Source organism: Callithrix jacchus, chromosome 10, assembly GCF_049354715.1.
Source record: "Callithrix jacchus isolate 240 chromosome 10, calJac240_pri, whole genome shotgun sequence".
Classification (NCBI taxonomy): domain Eukaryota; kingdom Metazoa; phylum Chordata; class Mammalia; order Primates; family Cebidae; genus Callithrix; species Callithrix jacchus.
In genome coordinates, this window is record NC_133511.1 from 17128778 (window position 1) to 17151066 (window position 22289).

Sequence of the window (22289 nt, forward strand, 5' to 3'; positions counted from 1 at the left end):
GCACCTTGTGGTAGGCAGAGTCTGAGGTTGAGCTTTCATTATCCCTCCCTCCACCCTCTCCACCCACCCTGGCATGCCCAGGTGGGGTGGTTGACTGAAGTTCCTCATCCTGCAGGGAGCCAGAAGGGGAAGACATGGATGTGGTCTAAGAATAGCTTCTTCCCTGCTACCTTGCCTTCTGCCTTGCTCTCCAGATGTGTGATGTTCTCCACGTCGTTCCTGCTGAGTGGTGCCCCAGGAGAGGCTTCCACACATTACAGAGTGGTCAGTGGAGTGGCAGTGGGCATCAGGGCAGCATGGGGGAAGGAGGAGGGGGGAGGGGAGCGAGTGACAGCCCAGGCATCCACCTCCCACCCCAGATGTGCACTGGCAGGGGAGGTGGTGTGTGCAATGTCATGTGGGGATGTCACCCTCCAGACCCAGCCCTTCCTGTTTACTCTTGGATGACCTGTGCCCAACCTCAGGGAGCCCTGAGATGTGACATGGACACAGTCAGCCCTTCTGTCCCCTCTGTCCCCTTTGCCTCATCACATTTCCCCAGCTGCAGGGCTGCAACAGCCTCCTTGCTTTTCTCCTGGATACCAATTTCTTCCACTCACATTCATTCTTCTAAGGCGCTGTGTTGCTCAAGTCTCCCCCTGGGAGCTCAGACGTTGTTAGTGGCTTCTCAATGACCCTCCCCAGCAAAATGAAAGCTCAGCCCAGAGGCCTCCCTTCCAACCTGGCCCCAAAGCACCTTTGTAGACTTACTGCCATGAATTGCATCTCTGAGCCCCTGTGCTAGCTCATAGGCTGCTTCCTGGAGTGCACTGCACCCTCCCTTGGTCTCTGTCCTGCACTTTCTCAAGATCTTGGCCTGTTGCCTTTCTGTATCCAAGACCCAGCTCAATGCAGCATCTACAGGGGACCAGGCAGATGCCTTCTCAGATAGCCCTTGTTGGCTGAAGCCCCTCCTTGGATCTGTGGCCCTCTGCACGCAGGTCGAACTCCTGGGTGGCTGACTGCAACTAGACCAGAAGCTTCTGAGAATAGGATTTGTCTCTGTCAACATGTGTATCAAAGATGACAGACCCAGGGTCCTGGACAGAGGGGTTTCTCAAGGTGGGGGACACAGCTTGGAGATTCGCTTTCATATGTCTCTCACTTCAACTCACTCGCCAACACTTGCTGAGCATCTACGGTATGGCTGGGTCCTGCGCCGGGTGCTGGAAATGCAAAGGGAACAGGACTTGGCCAATCACGAGGAGAGGGCAGCTGGCTGGCCAATGGCCACTGCCGTGCTAAGTGGGAGTGGAAGAGTCTGGAAGGCTTTAGGAGAAAATGAAATCTCCCATCTAAGCAAGGATCCATAAGAGGAGTTGAACTGGTGGGGGAAGGAGACTGAGGAAGATTGAATAATCCAGACTCTACATTTTCTGTGCTTTATTTGTAATTAATTTAATTTGTAATTATTTTGAGGAGTGAATACAGGCTTATGCTATCGAATTCAGAAGGTACAAAATATCCAGAGTGAGACGTCTGTTTTCTTCTGACCTCTGCTGTGAAGTCACCCATGTGCCCTCTATTCCCCTCTAAGGCCCCCTCCTTGCCATTCCTGCCACCCAACCATGGGACCCACAGCAGTCTCCCGGGATGCCAGGTGCCCATGGTGCCCCACAGTGCCTCATAGGGTGGGGCAGCCACACAGCAGCTCAAGTCAGAGGAGGGCTCCAGGAAGGGCTTCTTAGATCTATTTTTATTTTTTTGAGATGGAATCTCACTCTGCCACCCAGGTTGGAGTGCAGTAGTGCAATCTTGGCTCACTGCAAATTCCGCCTCCCAGGTTCAACAAATTCTTCCTGAGTAGCTGGGATTACAGGCATCTGCCACCAGGCCTGGCTAATTTTTGTATTTTTAGTAGAGACAGAGTTTCACCATGTTGACCAGGCTGGTCTTGAACTCCTGACCTCAGGTGATCCGCCTGCTTTGGCCTCTCAAAGTGTTGAGATTACAGACGTGAGCCACCACACCCAGCCGGGAAGGGCTTTTAGAGGAAACTGAGGACCAGGCTTTTCCAGGGCCTCCTATTCCCCAATGACCCACTCATGGGGACCATTCTTAGGACCAGCTCTCTGATCTCCAATCATCCTCCTCATCCCAGGTCGAGACCATCCAAATGACCTGGCCAAACCCGAGATGCCTCTGATGCCAGAGACAGCCCACAGCCCTGGGTTCAGTGCCTTTACACGGCTTCAAATCGAACCACCCTTGCTGATCCTGGCCCAGGGACAGTTCTGGAAAGGAGGTGACATCACTACCCATCAACTGGGGACCTCCATCTTCCATCCGGACTCCTGGCTCAGCCTGTGTCCCTCCCTTCAGAAGCCGCAGCTGCTTGTGCACTGGTGGCTTCTCATGTTTCTGCCTTGGTTGGGCAGCCCTGAGACCTAGAGACTGTCCCTCCAGAGGGGCACAGGCAGGACATATGGCCCAAGGGGCCATGGCAGGCCACACCATCACCCTCCTGGCCCAGCACCTACCTGATTTGTTCTTGTATTCGATGTCGAAGCCTGTGATGAGGCTGTTCCCATCGAATCGCTGGGTCCAGCGCAGGTTCATGCTCCGGGCCTTCACCTCCCGGATCTCCAGCTCTGGGGGGTCCGGAGGCTCTGTGGTGCAGCAGGGGAGGGCAGGGCAGGGAGGGGAGGGGAGGAAGTGAGGAGGGCAGCAGGGAGCTTGGCCTCCTGCTTAGCCCTGGGGGTTGGCATCATCTGGGTCTAGCCAAGGACTCTGACACCCTGGGGTTTGAGCAGTTGGTGGCTGGAGGAGGCCAGCAGCCGGGCTGGGAGGCTGAGGAGGCCTGGCTTGCTCTCCTGTCTTGCTGCCATCTTGTTCTTTGTCTGGGAGAGGGCTGGCTCTTCTGCAGGGATTCTTGTGAGCTGACGGCACTTTTCCCCTTCCAACGCTCCCAGCTTGACTTTCCCTTCCCACACTTCCCGCAGGGGTCTGGACCTGAGCTCCTCCACCCCTCCCCAGAACTGGCAGTGGAATCTGTAGCCACTGCAGCCATCGCAAACTTTTGCTGTCTACGTTCTTGGAAAGGTCCTATCTCCCTATTCTAGGCAGGAGGGCAGGTGGAGAGAGGCTTTTCCCCAGAAGGCTGTTTTCTGTCATCCTCCACCGTGGCATAGGCTGTGGCTCCTGCTCTTTGAGGTGGCGTTAGTGTACCACTGAGCCCTGGGAGGCAGGATGGTAAGGGCGAGGCAGGTGACTGTACCTTGCACAGTAAGTTGAATCAAGCCCCGGTCCTCCCCATACGAGTTGATGGCATGGCAGCTGAAGAACACAGAGTCCCCACGGTCAGCTGGCTTGAGCTGGAGACCACCAGCAGGAGAAGGAGAGGGAGGAAACACGGAGAGTCTTTTAGAGCTGGTCAGCTGAAAGGGCCACTCCAGGGCTATTAGCAAGGCCTTCTTGTTCTGGGAGGGGGACCCACAGGGGCTTTGTCAAGGGCTTCTCTTCCCAGGGACTTCCAAAGATGAAGTATGGAGGGCTTCATACGGGGAGGGGCTGGGGGACACAGGAGGGAAGCGGGGAGGGAAGGAGGGGCTGAGGAGTCCTAGGGGAGTGAGAGAAGCTGTGGGGGTCCCAGGGGAGTAAGAGGGGCTGAGAGGTCCCAAAAGGGAGAATGGAGCCTCTGGGGTTCCAGAAAAGAAGGTAGGACTGAGGAACCACATTTAATTGCTGTGGGGTTGTCAGAAAGGAGATAGAGTGAAGTTCTGAGACAGAGAGTCCTGGATAGAGAGGGGAATAGGTGGGAAAGGGGAGGTACATTTTTGGGGTGTGGGGAGAGGGTCCCAGATTCCCCATTTGCCTCCTGGATGCAGATATGATAGTTGCAGGCTCCCCACTCTCTGAGAGTCAGGGTCCCCCAGGACTGGGGTGAGGGCACTCACCTTCAGCGTGGAGATGACCTCGTCACCATTGTCCTTGGTGGCAATGGCGTACCGCATGACGCGGTCAGGGTCGATGACCGTGTCCCCCTTCTCCCAGCGGATGATGATGGGCCTCTCACCCCGTGCGGTGCAGTTCAGTTCTTTCGCATGGCCCTTGATGGCGATGGTGGTGTTGGGGTGGGAAGTGATCATGGCCGGGACTGTGGGGTGGAGGTGGAGGGGGCCCAGTGAGGGTCTCGGGGCCAGCCTGGAGAAGGCATGCCTGCCCTGAATAGAAGCCCCCGCCCAGCCACCCCTCCCTGAGGAGAGGCTCCAATAAAGGAGTACAGGGAACCCCACTGGTCTGTCCCTTCTCCCCTGGGGCAGCCTCCCTCTTCACCAGGGGTTCCCACATTCCTCCTCTGGGGAGGCAGTGGACTGGATTCAGAATGCCTCTACATGTATATCATACATAGAACTACAAAGGAAACCAGTTAGATCAGAATATGGTTGTGCAAATATTCAAAACATGAACAAGCAAAGCTTCGACATTGTATATCACATATCAGTGTGCGTTCTTTACTACTCGTTATAAAATAGGATCCGGTGGTAGCTTGTACAATTGCTGTCTTATATCACCATGATCCTGTAACAGTGCTGCATATAAGTGATATTTTGAGATATCTGCAATCACTGTGATGTGATGGGAGCATATCTGAGGATTTCTGCTGGCCACAGTCACAGGGGCTGCTATTGCTGTGCTTTGTTGCTTATGTTAAAATGGAAGGAAATACCAAATTTCAGTTAGAAGTTAGTGAAAAAATGTGATTTTCCCTCTACCCACATTCATGGATCCCCCTGAAGCAGATCTATAGAGCTTCTGGAGGCTTCTGGACCCCAGGTTAAGAACCCTTCTTGAAAGCACCAAGGCTCTGCTTTTTCTCTATAGCTAAGGTTTGTTTATCTCCCTCCTATTCTTTCAAACAAGATACAAAGGAATCCCTTGGGCACCACTACCACAATTAAGACCCACAAGCGGTGCTAACGGGACTGGACTGAGAAAATCACCCCCAAACAACCAGGGCCCAGGCTGGTCATCAGGAGCCCCCATCCCCACTGTCCGGACAAGAAGCCTGTCAGTCACTGGCCCCTCCTCTGGGCCTGAGCACCTGCGCCAGCAGCAGCAGGAGGGGAGGGGCAGGGAAAGATGGTCTCAGCTGCGGCAAAACCCTGTCCCCCTTTCTCCTCCATCCAACTCAACGAAACACATGGGGCACTTATACCATCATGAAACCTTGTGCCAGGCTGGGGGAGGTACCATGACAATGAGACAGGGTCTTTGCCTCCGTAGGGAGGGGGAGACATACCTGCATGGGCCACATGAACTGGAGGAAAATCTGATGAGTGTTTCATCAAAGGGTTAGGAGACATTAACTTTGACTGAGGGGCATTGGGGAAGGCACAGTCCATCCATTCAGCAAGGATTTATTCAGACCTACCACGTGCCAGGTCTTCTCCTGGGTTCTGGAGCTGACAGTGAACAGGACAAACATGGCCTGATCTCATGTTTGAAACTCCGATGATCTCAGGGAGTTTCACTCTAGTGGTGAGAACAGACAAGACTAGCAATTTCATGAAGAGTGGTGTGTCCTATGCTGGGAAAAGTGCATAGCTCCTGACCTGGCAGGACTTAAATGGGGAGAACAGAGTGAAGGGCACCCAGGCAGGGGAACCTGCTGGAGCCAAGGCTCCAAGGCAGACATAGCAGGGCAGGTCCCAGGAAGGTTAGTGATTTGGGAAAATTTGCCTTCCCTTGGTTCCTGTCTTAGGAGGGCTGCCCAGGAGCCATCCTGGAGTATATAAATGGGGAGGGGCTGTCCTTGGGTGCAAGAATCAGAAACCCCCCACCCTGACCCCATTCAGGGGAAGACCTCTTGTCACAGCAGAGATCAGCTCACCCTATTCTGGTCACTGGTCTGCTTTGGGCAATTGTGCAAAAAGGGGCTTTGTCTTTTCTCTCCTCAAAACCCAGTCCCCTGCCCACCCCCTCTCCCCGTCCCCCAACCCACTGCACCATGTCTCTGCTCCATTTCGACAGCTGGCCCTTCTCCTCCTTCCTTCCAGGTATTCTCAGGGTTTCTTTCTCCCCCATTTTTAAAGGCCTGCTCAAAGTTCTTCCCAGCAAACTCTCCAGGGACATCTGACTTTTATGGACAAATAAGCCTTTGAAGAAATGAGGGGAGCCACAGAGCTGCACAGTGCCATCTGACACCAGTCTGTGGGCAAGGAGATGTCTGGGACGGGAGTGGAGGGATAAAGGGAGGTGTCTGGCTCCCTGAAGTCACACCACACAGCAAGCCACCTCCTCTGCTGCCTCGTCATGCAGGACTTGATGCTGACGACAGCCCTGGCCCCCAGGCCCCCGCACCAGCCCCTCAGCACAATCCCCAGCCCCAGCTCATCAAATAATGAAGCAGATAAATTTTATAATGCATGGCATTACACTAGGATATACAATAAAATGCGAAAGACAAATAACGAGGTGCAAGTTATAATGAAGAAAAAGCCTGCAGTCAGAGACATCCGAGTATGAATTATTGACTAAGGTTTTACACTCAAGGATGTGCAGAGGAATATTTTTCCATCAAAGATTTGCATAATTCACTCGTATAAACCTGGGTGGAATATAGAGTAAGATTTTATATCAACAAGTCGGGCCTTGCATTGCAGATGCCTCCATTTTTTATTGGAGGATTGAGATGCTCAGGTGTGGGGGAGGCTCGTAAGGGGATTGGGGCCTGGGACCCCCGTGGGTCGGGCCCTGAGACCTCCTTCCTGGGGAGGAATCCTGTTCCTGAGAAGTTGCTGCTGAAGCCACAGAGGAGCGGGGGAACATTGTGTGTGTGTGTGTGTGTGTGTGTGTGTGTGTGTGTGTGTGTGTAAGTGGGGCTGGGAGGGAGAGTCCCTCTTTGGTAGGAGGACTTCATAGCTGCCTGTTCCCCAGGCAGGCCTGCACTAGCCCACCCAGGGTCTGTGTGTGAATTACAAAGGCACCCTCACCATGCTTCTGACTGGATGCTGCCTGGCGCCAGGAGCCACAGCTAGCCCAGTGGAGCAGGGACCACGTTTCAGACCCCATCCACCCCTGAGGCTATGCACCTTTGAGCAGTGCACAACCTGTGTGTCCATACATGCCATTCTCACTTCAGGGAACTTGTCTTTCTGGTCAGCTTTGTTCAGCACTGTGGGCAGCCAGGGACAGCAGGGTTCCCAGGGATCCTTGGCCCCTCAGCCCTTCTGGGGCCTGAGACAGAGTCCCTTCACCTTCCTACCAGCTTAGGATGGCAATGAGCACCACACAGCACAGCCTAATGCTCTCCTTACAGCCCCCTAGTTCAGGGCCAGTTCAGGGGAGCCTGTTTATGGGAGGAGGAGAGAGGCTTGAGGGGCTTGGGGACCAGGCCAGCCAGGGATCTGCTTCTGTGGCTGAGCTATGTGGCCTTCCATCCCTTAAAGCTAACTTCTTTGAGCCCCAGAGAGCATTGTGAGGACAAAGTGAACCCGCATAGGTAAACTGCCTGCCACACAGCAGCTGCTGAGAAACCTGGGTTCTATTTCTATCCTCATCCACCCCTGAGGCTTCTATCAAGACAGGAGCTCTTTTTTTATAGAAACGTGATGTGCAACATAGACTAATGTCTTTCAGTTTATGTGGCAGCAGAAGGGTCTTTTGGGTAGGCGGAAAAAGCCTAGGTCTGTGGCCTGAAGGTAGACTGCGGTGCTGAAAGCAAATGTCAGAGAATGTGGCACCCAGGCAATAGACGACCCGGCCAGAGTCAATCTCCATTGAAGTGCTCAGAGTGGCTCTTTTTGGCCTGGCCAATGGTTCCTTGTGTCATAGGTTACACCCGCTGCAGCCAGCTCTGGCCAGTTGCAGTCTGATAGCCAGAACCCCACCGGGCTGGTATAACGAGCCCCTGAATTCAAAACACCTGGGTAACAGGTAATAAGGACTAGTTCACACATACAAGTTGGAAGGAAAAGGCTGTGTGGCTTGATATACATTACCAGACTCCACGGAAAAGACCCAAGAGAAAACTAGGTCAGAAGTCATTTCCTTGTCCATCCTTGCCAGTGCAGGTGAATGCAATCAGCCAATTAACAAAACTGGGTTGGCTGAACAATGAAGTTATGTCCAAAATGGCGGATGTGAAAGGCGCATGCCTCATGCGAGAAGGAAACAGAACCCTGGTGCGGTAAGATGGGTGTGTATGCTTTCATGGGAGTACTACCAGTCCCTTCCAGGCCTTGCCCCTAAAAGTGAATCTGGGAAGTAGAAGGCTGTATAAGACCCGTGTCTATTACTCCTACAAATTCAGAAAATACAATTGTACAAGTTACTGGCTTCACGTGTTGCTTGCCAGGCGCTTCCACAGAATCCTAGCATTCTAGCATTGCGGAGCCCAGAGGAAGACCTGCTCTGCTGAATGTGTAGCAGCTGCTGGCCACATGGGGCTGATGGGCACTTGAAATACAGCCAGCCCAAATTGGGGTGTGTGATAAGTATAAAATATACACTGGATTTCAAAAATGTAGAAAGAAAAAAAAGAATCTAAAATACCTTTTTTTTTTTTTTTGAGATGGAATCTTACTCTTGTTGCCCAGGCTGGAGTGCAGTGATGTAATCTCAGCTCATTGCAACCTCCACCTCCTAGGTTCAAGTGATTCTCCTGCCTCAGCCTCCCAAGCAGCTGGGATTACAAGTGTGTGCCATCACTGCCCTACAGCCCTTCTGCCAATTTTTGTATTTTTAGTCGAGATGGGGTTTCACCCTGTTGGTCAGACTGGTCTTGAACTCCTGACCTCAGGTGATCTACCTGCTTCGGTCTCCCAAAGTGCTGGGATTACAGGTGTGAGCCACTGCACCTGGCCATCATTAAGTTTTATATTGACCACATGTTACTATTTTAGATGTATGGAGTTAAATAGAATATACTATTAAGATTAATATCACCTGTTTTTTTTTTTAACCTTTTTTTGAACATGTGGCAAAGAGAGGAGTGTAAATTACATATTATTTGGCTCACATTATGGTTCTACTACATGGCATTGGTATAGATGAGCTACACAGACCCTTCCTTTGGCAAATGAAGAAACCGAGGCTGTGCAAGGAAGCACTTTGCCCAAGGTCACGTTGCTAGTAAGCAGAAGAGCATCTTAAAAGAGGATGGATTGCAGGGGACAGTACTGAATACACAGCAATGCTGCGAGAGGCAGGAGGCCGGGCATCACTGGGAAAGCCATTTCTCAGCTCTCTAGGACTCATAGCTACTAGCTCGGGTTACCTGTTCTAACATTAGCCATGAAATATCAGGTCTTGTTCTGGGACCTTTTTTGACAAAGGACATCGACAGTCTGGTGTGTGACCAGGAAGATGGGCTGACTTCAAAGCATGCTGAGAACTGGGAATTAGTAACCCAGGGAGCAAGGGAGAGACACTGCAAAGGGGGAAGGGAAGACCTCCTACTTGGCCTAAGAAGGAATGTTCTGGTATTTTCTGCTATTTGGGGAAAGGGCCACAGTGGGAGGCAGCAAGTTCCCTGCCCTGGAAGTAGACAATCTATGGCCTCACAGAGAGGAGTCAAGTAAGGCCTGGATCTGGGCCCCTTGTCTTTGGGCCTTTGGGGGTACCTGGGTCTCAGGCGAGCGAAAGATGATCTGGGAATGTGGCTCATGGTCTGACGAAGTGATTTTCTATGAATGAGTACTCGTGTCCTTGTAGGTAGGAGTGTTCAGCCTGCCCTCTTCTCCCTGCCCTACAGTCCTTCTGCCAACTAACCAGACTAGAGAACTCTGCCACTGTGCCCCTCCATCAGGCCCTGCACCCAGCTTCCAAGGACCACAGTGTCCTCCTGTGTCCATAAATAGGAGCTTCAGTCCTCCTAGCTCTGTAGTGCTGGGCTTAACAAGGCAGCCCCCTAATAGGGGCAAGTTTAGGGCACAGGTGCCTGCCCCACCAATCCTTTGCCTCCTTCCACCTCCCTCTTACTTCTTGCTCCGGACTATAAGGTCTCTCTGCTCCACTGAGTTGCAGTAATAAACAAGATTGAACCCTCTCTATATGGAGACCAGCTGTACCCCATCGGGCTTTCTGGGTGAAGGCAGCCACCATGAAATTCCCTAGGGAGATGGTCATATGCAGTTGCCAGAGGTACAAATCCTGACCCACAGGCTCACACACAGACACATACACACACCACACACACAGGGGCAGTGTCAGAAACATACCTCAACACACAGTCACACTCACAGCCCATGCTCTGACAACCTTACCATAAACCAGCTCACGGCATTACACACATATAACCTGACGCAATGATCTGTTGCACGTCAATACCCTGATGTGCACGTTTAACACACATCTACCCACACTGCTGCAGTTCGTAAGTGCACATGCTTTCTCCACTCACACACTTTTATAGTTCCCTTTTATTGGGTGCTTACCATGTCCTGGCAGGATTCTAAGAACTTTCCATGGATAAACTCATCTGAGGTAGACACTGTTATTATGCCCCGGCTCCAAAGCCTGTGTCTTGATGTATTTCTTGATGAAGCTCCATGGCCACCCATGTGCCCGAGTTCCCCTGACAAAGTAGGCCCTGACAGGGATGCTTTTGCCTTTCGGCCTATTGTTCAGTGGCTCCTCTCAACAGCAACCACCAAAGCAAGTCTTATCACCTCCACTTTTCTTTTTTTTTTTTTTAGACGAAGTCTTGCTCTGTCACCCAGGCTGGAGTGCAGTGGCACCATCTCAGCTCACTGCAACCTGTGTCTCCCAGGTTCAAGCAATTCTTCTGCCTCGGCCTCCCAAGTAGCTGGGACTACAGGTGTATGCCACCACCCCTGGCTAATTATTGTATTTTTAGTAGAGATGGGTGTCACCATATTGGCCAGGCTGTTCTCGAACTCTGGACCTCGTGATCCACCTGCCTCAGCCTCCCAAAGTGCTGGGATTACAGGTGTGGGCCACCGTGCCTGGCCATCATCTCCACTTTTCAAATGAGGAAACTGGTCTTCTGGAAAGTGATTCTTCCACCTCTAAGGGGGCTGGCCACCTCTAGTCATCTGTTTGTCTGCCACCCTTGCACACAGTCCCTGGCTTTTGGAAATGGAATTTGGCTGTCACCAAAAACCTGTGACCTCTGCGGCGGGGCAGCTGCAGCAGGTACTCCTAGGGCAGGCAGCAGGGACTGCAGCTTCAGGGGTGCAGGCAGGAGAGCCAGGGGTGGGAGAGTGGACCATATGTGCAGGGCTGGGTCCTGCATGACAAACGCTAATGACAGCCACAAAAGCACCTCACTGCTCCGTAGGGCACCGAGGCTTTAATGGAATACAGCTTCTCTGCTTTCCTGCAATCTAATTGAATTAACAGCCAGGGAAATCTGATTTCTCTTTACAAACAGGGGTGCAGGGGAGACTTTCTGGGGACTTGGGAGAAGGGATGGGCTAGAGTTAGGCACAGGGCTGTGGGTGAGCTCCTTCTAGACACAGCTCCTTCCCATACAGCAGCTTTAGGTGGGGTAGGGTCTTCTCTTTGAGACCCTGGGGGGAGTGAAGAACCTGGTGTGAAAGCTGGCCCATCTCATTCAAGTCCCAGTTACAGTCCCAGCGCCTGCTACAAGTGCCTGGCACTGTGATGGCCAGATTGGGGCCAACTCTGGTGGAGGCCACAGAGGCTTCCTGGGGACTTCCAGGGCCCTTCCATGACACCCGCATTGCACGCAGCCCTCTCCTGTGGGGTGTCCCCTGCGTGGTGCGTGTCCTGCCGCAGTGTCCTTGCCTCCCTGTGGCTGACTGTGAGACTCCAGGGCAGAAGCATCTCTATTCCAGGACTTGGCTTATATTTGTGGAAAGGAAAGCTTTTCCAGGTGCCTTTGCCATCCTCCTCCAGTGCTCCACTGCAGCCTGCCCCAGTCCACACTTAGGCTCACTCAGGGGAGCACCAAGCCTTGCTGGGCCACAGGGGCTCAGGAAGCTGCCTTATAATAATCATGAGGAAACTACAGATTTCCTTCTACTGGTTCCGGTGGGGCCTTATTGGCAGGCACCATGGAGAAGAGAAAGACACCAGAGCCAGAGAGGAATCGCCCCCTCCCCTTGCTCCAGGGCCCTTTCAGGGCAGCAAGCTGAAGGGGGGAGGAAATCAATTTCAGAAACAAGACAGTTGTCAGAATCCAATGTAACCGGTTCCCGTCTGTGAAATTACTCGCAGGCCGGCTCCTGTCACCCCTGAGGTCCTTCTCGGACCAGCTGCTATTTACATTTTAATTTGATGTGAGAGGCTGATAGATTTTTAAAACACCACGAGACAGCTCTGCTGCCTTGCTCACTCCTGGCATCCACACACTTTCTGACCAACCTCCAGGCTTGGAGGTGGAGTTCTAGGGTCCCCAGACCCTGCCATGGGGATTGCAAACTCTTCTCCTACTTGGTCCACTTAATAAGCTGGGGCAGACCCACTCCTTGCAGTTTACAAAGAAGTGGTGCATCCTTTGCCTCCAGCTTCATTCTTACTAAGGAGGTGGCCTGGGTCTTTTACCCCTTACAGAACCAGTGAGGAAATGGAAGCTCAGAGAGGTTCAGTGATTTGTGTAAGTTCACACAGCTGGTGAGTGGCAGGAAAAAGACCGAGCCCTAAGTCCTCTGACAACTGGCCAGCACCTTTCTTTTGGTTTATCTAGCCTTCTCCTGTCTGGGTTTTTCTTTCCTGCATGGAGAGATTCTGGGGAGAGTGAAGGTGAGTGGGGGTTTCTGAAAGAGGCTGAACACTGAAGGAGGGCTGGGCTGGCAGGGCCAGGAGGCCAGTCCAGGGCAGGCTGGGGCTGGAGGCAGGAGCTGGGGAGAACGGTGAGTCAGGCCTCCCCTGTCTCTGTCTCCTGGCCTCTTTTCCTCTGGTGATTGGAGCTCAGCTGGTGTTTCTGACAAGTCCTCGAGTCACCAGGGAGTGAGGATTCATTTATGAATACCCAAAGGAGAGGAGCAAGCAGTGTGTGTGGGAAGGAGGATGTAGAAGGACAGGATGAGAACGCCATGGGCTGTTGGGAGAGGCTGATAAAATGCAGCAGAGGCATGGAATGTTGCTCTCCAAAAGGAATCCTGGGCACATCTTCACCCCATTCATGGGCGTAACTATGATAATAATAATCACAGCGTGTTTTATTGAGAGCTTACTATGTGCCAGGTACTGTTCTGAGTTCTGTTACATGCATTAACTCATGGAATCCTCATGCAACCCTATTTTTATTTCCACTTTACAGATGGGGAAACTGAGGCTGAGATAAGTAAGTTGCCCCAGGTCACACAGCTAGTAAGTTCCAGAGTCAGGACCTGGCACAGGACATTTGTGGTCTCATCCGCGATGTGAATAAGAACGTGAATGTTGGCTGGGTGCGGTGGCTCATGCCTGTAATCCCAGCACTTTGGGAGGCTGAAGCAGGTGGATCACTTGAGCTCAGGGGTTCAAGACCAGCCATGGCCAACATGATGAAACCCTGTCTCTACTAAAAATACAAAAATTAGTTGGGCATGGTGGCGTGTGCCCATAATCCCAGCTATTCGGGAGGCTGCGGTGGGGGGGGATGGCTTGCACCTAGGAGGCGGAGGCTGCAGTGAGCTGAGACGGCATCTCCGCACTTCAGCCTGGGCGGCAGAGTGAGAGACTCTGTCTCAAAAATGAACAAAAAAAAAAACCCCAAAACAACAAAAACAAAAAAACGCAAAAAACCCACGAATGTCAGAGAAGGCCAGTAGACACTGAAGTAGAATCAGGGGCCCAAGAATGGGGGTGTCAAGCTTCTCTGAAGAGAAATGCATGCGAATTTGAGGGAAGGAAGATTGGTCTGGGAACCAGGCGACCAAGGGGTTAGGCTAGTCTTCGCTTCCAGGTGGGTGATCTGGGGGAGGATCTCCAGGAGGTCCTCAGGCCTGGCTACACCTGAGAGTCACCTTGGAAGCTTTTAAAAATATTATTACACAGATCCCACCCCGTCCCCCAGGCTCTGGCTTAATTGTTCCATGGTGGGCCTGGGCACCTGCATTCCCTATCCTCACCCCAAGGTAATTCTCACGTGGTTTGGAGAAGAACTCCAGGGCTGGATGAGCCCTCCACTTCCTCCCATGACAGCAGCTGCCTCTGGCAGGACAACCTCAGAGTCAGTAGGATTGGAAGAAGGTCAGCAAACTTTGGGTGCTCTTCATCATCCCTCAGGAAGGGACTTGACTTTTCTGGGAAGTGCTTCTGAAAGTTTAACTGAAATCTCTCCGGGACTCTCATAGAGCTTGTCGCTAAAAAGGATGCTTTGGGGACAATAAAATGCCTTCTCGGATGTCCTCTCCTTTGCCTTCTGGGAGAGGTTTTTCCAAGGGAGAGCAGGTGTCCTGAAACCTCTCGAGGGCTCTGTGAACCCACCTTGTCAGGGAGCAGGGAGCTCTCGTCTCCTTTTGTTTCTGAAAGGATTACATGCACCCCCGAGAGGTGAGGGGGCCCCTCCTTTTCCGCAACCCACCCCACTCCCCTTCTCCTTGCAAAGCCTTGTGTCGCTGCTCCTTGTTAACAAGCTCCCGACAAGAGCTACAGCGCTGTTTGGCGGTGTGAGATAAGCCGCCACAAAGGGGCATTGTTGGCGCGCGGGGTGGTCGGCGGGGCGGGTGAGAGCAGCGCTTCACTCCGCCTCGACGGCAGCGGCATCTCCAGGCCTCCCCTGGGAAAGGCTGGGGTGGAGCGGGGAGGGGGTGCCTTCTGGTGCCTGCTTTGTTTTTCCCTTCTCAAAGAGCCAGGGCCCTGGCGTTGTTAATTTGATTGCACCCACTTCGGCTTCTTGTCGCCCCTGATTAGCCAAGCTCCACCTGAAGCATGAGATTAATTCAGATTGCATGGAAGCAATCAGCCTCAGTGCCTAGAGCCAGTGGGGAGGTGCCGGGGGAGCTGGGGCCCATGGGACCCTGGCTGTCCACTGCTCCAGTACACAGGAAGCAGAACTGGCAGGAATGGTATGTGTGCAAGGGATGGGGGCTAGGGTCACAGAGAATGGTTGGGGACGTGAACTGCAGAGCTGTTTCTGCTGCGCTGGGAGCCCAGTTGAGACCCTCAGACTCACCAGGCCTTACTTTATCCAGCTTTAAAATGGGGCCAGTCATCTCTTCTCTTAGCTGCTTGCTAAGGAGTAGAAGCACAAGAAGGGGTGTTCTCAGATGAAGACAGGGACCTAGTTCTCCCCCTGCCTCTGGTCCTCTATTATTTAGTTATTTATTTTTTCGAGATAGGGTCTCGCTTTGTCACCTAGGCTGGGGTGCAGTGGCACGGTGATGGTTCACTGCAGCCTTAATCTCCCAGGCTCAAGCGATCCTCCTGCCTCAGCCTCCTCCGTAGCTGGGACTATAGGTGTGTACCACCATGCCTGGTTTTGGTATCGCTTTTTGTAGAGATAGGGTTTTGCCAGGTTGGACAGGCTAGTCTTGAACTTTTGGACTCAAGCAATTCGCTGGCCTCAGTGTAGTGGGATTACAGGTGTGAGCCACTGTGCCTGGCCTGGTCCTCTACTTTCCTGAGAATGTTGGAAAAATGATTGTAATAACTGCTACCATTTATTGGAAGCTTATTATGTGCACGCACCATGGCTAATGCTCTACACGAATTATTTCATTGACCCTTCCTTCTCCAAACAGCCCTAAGATGTGGGTAGCATTTTTTTGTTCCCATTTTAGACATGAGAGAAATGACTCTGAACATCGGAATCCTTTCAGAAACAGAAGGAGATGCCATCTTTCTTGGATCACTCGGAAGGTACTCCTGGGTCATTGCTATGAATACCCTAGAGCTGTAAAGGGCCTGACGTAAATATTTTAGGCTTTGTGGGCCATAGGTCTCCATTGCAAGGACTCAGCTGTGCTGTTGGACCCGGAAGCAGCCACAGACAACACAACATGAAGAATGGGGGTGGCTGGCTTCCAGTTTCATAGACCACTGGCCAGGTCTGAGACCCAGTTTACTGGCCCCTGCCCTGAGATTCTGTGCACAGGAGATGTTGAGCTTTTAGACTTGACCTAGAGGCATTTTTTTTGGCTAGGAGACTATTTTGCATTCAGACGGCGGTAGTCGTAGGATGCAGGGAAGGAGAGCATGTCAGTTTCCAGATGCTGGAAAGCGTGGAGTTATCAATAACAGATCATTGGCTGGGCATGGGATTGCTGTGGGCTGAATTGTGTCCCCAAAAGATATGTTGGGGATACACCCCAGGAGCTTACTTGGAAATAGATCTTTGCAGATGCAACCAAGACGTGAGTTAAGATGAGGTCACACTGGAGTAAGGTGAGCCCTTAATCCAATATGACTGGTGTCCTCATAAAAAGAGAAGAGGCCCACACAGAGGGAAGAGGCTGTGAAGCCACAGGAAGAGAAGGCCACATGGTGATGGCGGCAGAGATGGGAGTGAGGGGACTACAGTGCAAGGAACATCAAGGACGGCTGGGAACCTCCAGAAGAGGCAAAGAGCACATGAGCCTGCTGACACCTTGATGCCAGCCGCCCAGCCTCCCAGAACTGTGAGGGAAAAGTTCCTGTTGTTTCAGGCTATGCAGTTTGTGAAGGCAGCCACTGGAAACTAATACAGGGATCCAGTGTGTGATGAGAGGTTCTCAGTGCAGAGTGCCCAGGGATGGGAGCCAAGCCTCTGCCCCATGGAGCTGGGCCAGAGCGGGGGGGGCTTCCTAGGTGCCAGGTTGTGTGGGCTTTGCATTGCTTGCTCTATGGGAAGTGCCCCCCTGTTATGCTCCCAGTCCCAAAGGCCCCAGCTGGCGGTAGGCAGGCAGGTGCAGGAGTGTGCAAAGACCATGCCCACCTTGCCCCTGGTATCCTCCCAGCACCTGGCTCAAGTTCTTTGCTGTGTAATGGAGGAACAGTGCCAGGGCTGGATGTGAGCAAACACAGACAGGAGATGTTTCTTAGAACTGAATTCTGCCATGTCTCGAGTCTCTGTGGACTTGAGAGGCCCAGAGGGCTAGGCAGGGAGGGGCAGGTGGGGGCTCAGGCTTCTAGGCGAAGCTGCACTCAGCCCCATCTCATCGCTTTCTGGCTCAGGACAGGACACCTGCCAGTCACACAAGTCATGAGTCACTTTATCGGGGTGGGAGCCTTAGGCTCATCTGGTCTAGCACACAGCTCTAGGGAGGATCCTGGCAGAGTGTCAGCCAGCGCCCGGCTGCTCAGGGCACCCCCTGTCACCTTCACTTTGACACGGTCACAGTGAATATGCCACCCCTCCATTTCCATCTACTCCATTTCTATTGGTGGGGCCATCATCCTCATCTCTCAGCCTGGAGCCCTAGCCTCTCCCAGCTCCTCTGTCCCCTTCATCAAGGCCTGGTATTTGTTCCTCCAGAATGATTCTTAGAGTTACATTTTCTCTCCATTCCATGCTGAAGATCTTAATATCATTCCTGTCATCTAGTGCCTCATGTCCAGACTTCAGAACGATACTGCTCATTCCTCTAGTCTCCAGTAGCCTCTCTCTGGTCAGGTGTGTGCCTCACTGCCTGCCTGGGCTTCCTGCCCCAGGCTCTTTGCTCACGTTCCTCCTTCTACTTAGATGCCTCCTGTCTTCTTTGCCCTTCCAAACCCTACCTATTCTTCCAGGCTCCACTCAGCCCATCCCTCCAGGAAGCTCCACCTGACCACGTCTGTGCACCTCAGGTTATTCCTTCTCTAACCTCACATCACGCTTCTAGTGCTGAACGTTTTAGCACGTGATCTTGCCTTGTTTCCTGAAGGTCAGTTCCTGCTTCCTAACCAGTCTGTATGTCCCTGGAGGGTGGTGGAGGTGGGGGGTGCTTCAATCTTGTCTTTTTCTCTGTCAGTCTTTGTCACCATGCTGGATTCCCGGGGGTTACTTAGGAAGCACCTGCTTATTGCTTGGCTGATCCAACAATTTATTCTGGCTCCACCATTCAGAGGGGCTTTGACTGTAATTGGGGGAGTGATTCTGGGCTCCCCACTTAGGGCAGAGTCTAGAGGCACTGCTCAGCTCCGTGCCTGCCTGCATTTTCTTATCTTTTAAATGGAGCCACCCCATGAGAACCTTGACTCTCTTTCATCTCAGTGTTTGCTGGCACCTTCACCTTGACTGACATATAGGATGCACACAATTTGTGATTCCTCTGGTCTGCCCTTTATGATACCTTGGAGCTCAGATCCATCTGGAAACTCTTCAGTGCTGTGGTCATGGGGACTGCAGGGATCAGAGTGAAGTGGTGGCCACTGGCTAAGGCCTCTAAAGAAGGAGGCAAGAGCCCAGATGAGACCCTTAGGGACAAGCCCTTTTAAATTGAAACCGGGCCGGGCATGGTGGCTCACTCCTGTAATCCCAGCACTTTGGGAGGCTGAGGCAGGTGGATCACAATGTCAGGAGATCAAGACCAGCCTGGCCAACGTGGTGAAACCCTGTCTCTATTAAAAATACAAAAATTAGCCAGGCACGGTGGCGGGTGCCTGTAATCCCAGCTACCCAGGAGGCTGAAGCAGGAGAATCACTTGAGCCGGGAGGAAGAGTTTGCAGTGAGTGGAAATCATGCCATAGCACTCTAGCCTGGATGACAGTGAGACTCTGTCTCAAAAATCAATCAATCAATAAATCAATCAATTGGAATCGGAGGTTTATCCCTCCTATCCCTTTAATAAAACCTCCCTGCTTCTCAGGGGACCAGGGCAAGGATGGAGATAGTTCCACATGGAGACTGCTCTTTTCTACTTTGAAACTTTTGTACAAACATCGGCTCTGGGGCTAGGTTTGGGGTGGGATGTTATTGCTCCAGTGACACTGTTGGCATTGGGAGGTCAGTAAAATCTCCCACATTTCGTTGGTTCAGGCTCCTCTTCATCTTTCCTATAACTCCCCAAAGCACAAAAGACTACAGCTTCCAAATGCTAGGGCCTGGAAGTGGCGACACACACCCTGAGTCTCCACTGGCACAACAGAACGCAACCCACTTCTTGAGCTCTATTCATGCATTAGTGGGTGAGGGAAAGGGAGAGGAGGGTGGTGACCCCTCTGAACAGAGAAGCAAACCGAATCCCTGGGGGAAGAAGTGATGGGCCCCAATTTACCCAGGTCATAGTGAGGAACACTGGGACGTGAACCAGGGTCAGGACTTTTCTGTCCCCTAAATGAATCACTTGCTTTGGCCTCCCTGAGCTCTGCAGAGGGTGGGGAGAGCCTGCAGCTGGCTCAGGGCTGCAGACCTCCTGGTGAGGACTCCCTGCTCCTCTGAGAAGGGGGGCTGTGGTGGGAACCTGGCCTGGTGAGAGGATCTGTCCGGCCTCTCTCCTCGCCTCTGTTTGATGAAGCAGGAGTCAAAGTGTTGCTCCTTATTCTGCGAAGTCTCAAAATCAATGAGGCCAAAGAGCCAGCGGATGATCATTGCCATGGGAATCATTACAGTGGCTCATTCTCTCTTCCCTCCCTCTCTCCCTCCCTCCCTCCAGCTGCTGTGGATGGAGATGGGGGCAGGCACTGGGCCCCAGGTCTCCAGAGGAGACTTCCTGGCTTGGTATGGGCCAGGGTGGGGCCCTTTCTGCCGCCTGGAGGGTGAGCAGGTGAGGCCAACTATGATCATTACCTGGCTAGGGAGAGCAGGTGATGGCTCCCAAATCCCACAGCTGCGGCGGGGCCAAGCCCCAGGACCAGGCCAGTGGAACTCAGTACCTAGGCCTCAGCCCTTGAGTGTTGCCCGCCTCCTCCCCCTGCTGCTTGCAGATCCAGCAGAGTCTATGCCATCCACCCCGCTCATAAGGGCAGAGGGGGTGGCCTTTGAGCCCGGATGGGATTGGACCAGACCTGTGGGCTGGAGGTCAGTCAGCAGGTCAGTCCCCAGGGCAGACTCCAGAGTGGGCAGAGGCCTGTGCCGAGCTGGGTGCCGGGAGTGAGAGTTCCCACCCAGGGAAGGGAAGACTGGCCCCAATGCCCAAGGAGCTTCAGTCTGTGACAAGACAGGACCCACCACCAGGGGACACACAGGAATATCTTGGGCTGGTCGTTTGCCCTCTCCGGGGCCTCAGTTTGTCATCTGTGCTGAGGGGCCTTGTGAGTGTAGTGTGTGCAAATCCAATCCATGTGCCGGCTCCACTTATGCCCTGCCAACAGCTGTCCCTCACCTCTAGGGGTCAGGGTGGTGGGAGGACAGTCTGTGGAGGAGGCCTCAGGAGGTCCTGAAAGCAGGGAATTCCCTAGGTACCTGGACTGTGGTCTAGAAAGGGTTTTGTGGGCTTTGAGCAGCCATTTTTTGGGGTTCATAGACTCCCTGCCCTGTGGAAGGGGCAGGGGCCCCAATCCCCCAGGTCTAAGGGAGGTACTCTGACAAGAAGGAGTTTCCTCTGGGCAAATTTGAAAAGAGGACCATCTTGGATCACCAGACACACTTTTCCCAAGTTCTGCCTCCTGACCTCGGTCCCAGTGGCCAACCATGGCAGGCTACCCAGTCCACGGAGGCCCGAGGGCTTCTGTTGCTAAGCCTGCCCCTTCATTTCTCCAGTTCCCATGAGAGTTTGGCCCCAAGCTCCCCGCTCCTGATGTTGTGGCTGCGCAGCTGGGTGTGTGCTCGCTGAGGGCACCTGGACCTCACTTTAATTGGTCTGACATTTTGCTAAACAAATAAATCAAAACTCAAACCAAACAAAGAGCCCTTATGGGTTTAATTGGCCATGGGCTTTGTTGGGACTCAATCTCTGGTGCCTTCACAGAGTGGAGGAGAGTCTGGGAGGTGTAACAAGACCTGTCTAATAAGGTCACGTGCTGGACAAGGGGATGGCCGAGCCCCGGGAGGGCACTGCCGTACGATGGCTGCCTCAAAGCACAGCCAGCCTCCCTCAGCCTGGGACTAGGCAGCTTGATTTTGTACCTGCCTCTGGTTGAAGAACTCTCTTTGAAGATGCTTTATTTTTTTCCCCACATATCAGCTGAAGGGGGAATTACCTCCTCCTCCTTTTGGTCATTATCTCTCTCTCTCTCTTTTTTGAATACATTTTAAAAAAGGAGATAAAAGGCAGCTCTGTGGATGTGTCATTTTCTTCTGTTAATCACATTTATTTTCAACCAAGTTCTGGGAGGTGGCCTGGTACCTTGAAAAGATTACCCGTGCTGCCAGAGTCACAGCTAGTCTGTACTGGAAGGAAACGGGGGTCATCTAGTGACTAGATCTTAGTTCAGGCCTCTCACTGTATGGATGAGGAAACAGGCCCAGAGAAAGGAAGGGACAGCTCAAGGATGTAGAGCCAGTGGGTGTGAGCCAGGACTAGCACCCAGCCTTTTCCCTCTGTCTGTGTTCCTTCTACCAAACCATCAGTCCACATAAGCAAGTTCTGGCCTCAGCTGGGACTATACTTAACCCAGTGGCCTTGATCTGATCTCTGACGTCTTCTGAGAAGGAGCTATTGCCCACCAACCTCACAAGCAAGGTATGGGAACAGCTTTGTAAACTGGAAAGTGCTGTATATGCAGGCGGCAATGCTGGACTGTATGCTCAGGCACTCGAGAGTTCAACGCATGCTAAGACTCAGGGAGGAGTGGGGACCACTTGGGCCTGTTGGGTGCCATCAAAGATGTCCAAGGACTTGGAAAACCACTGCCTGCTCTAATAAACCCTTAGCTCCCTGGGATCCTGAAAAGCATAATATACAGCAGTTCTCCAAGAACTAGCTTGGGAATTCCGATCCCCAACCAGACCCTCAGACTCCTGGAACTCCGGTTTGGAGCTTAGTATCAAGAGTCAACTCTACGTAGAAAGAAAACATTTAGCTTCCAAAGGCCGTAGCATCTCACATCTCATTCTCCCCATCACTCTCTGCCACACGCCCTGAGTTCCTTCCTCACCACCGGACATTTATATGCCTTTCTGCCTCCACACTGTGCTGATTCCACATCCCCGAAAGGGCATGACTTCCATTCCAACTGGTCCTTGTCCAAATCCTTCTCATCCTTCAAGCCCTAATTAGAGACTATTGCTTTGGTGAAGCTTTTCTTGACACCTGTTTTTTTCACCTCCAGAGTTAAAATTGATGACTCTATCTCAGATTCTTTCTGTATCACCTTGTTCATAGCTTTTTAGGGCATTTATAATTTTGTGTATCATAGTTGTTTTGGGTATCTGTCTATTTCATCTTCAAGATTCTGAATTCCCTGAGAATGGTAGCTCTTACTCATCACTGGGTTTCTAGCACCTAAAACTAATGACTGCTAATTATCAAATGTGTATTTTGTACCAAAAACTGTATTAATTGCTGTGCATGGTCTCAATTACACCTTACCAATGCACAAAGTCCTACACAGT

The 22289-nt window shown here is 52.3% G+C and overlaps 1 protein-coding gene across 4 annotated transcripts in view; it reads right to left on the bottom strand.

The window, feature by feature from the left end:
- Window positions 1–22289, bottom strand: part of DSCAML1 (DS cell adhesion molecule like 1) — a 374088-nt gene that overhangs the window by 60021 nt on the left and 291778 nt on the right. For all 4 annotated transcript variants that reach the window (XR_013523070.1, XM_035264707.3, XM_078339584.1 and 1 more), the window contains 3 exons: window positions 3936–4135; window positions 3257–3353; window positions 2520–2648 (listed from right to left, as the gene is read on the bottom strand). Coding sequence is in view for 3 of the 4 variants with exons in the window: in XM_035264707.3 (XP_035120598.3) it covers window positions 2520–2648; window positions 3257–3353; window positions 3936–4135 (426 nt within the window). In the remaining variant the exon portion in view is untranslated. The remainder of the gene's footprint in view (window positions 1–2519; window positions 2649–3256; window positions 3354–3935; window positions 4136–22289) is intronic.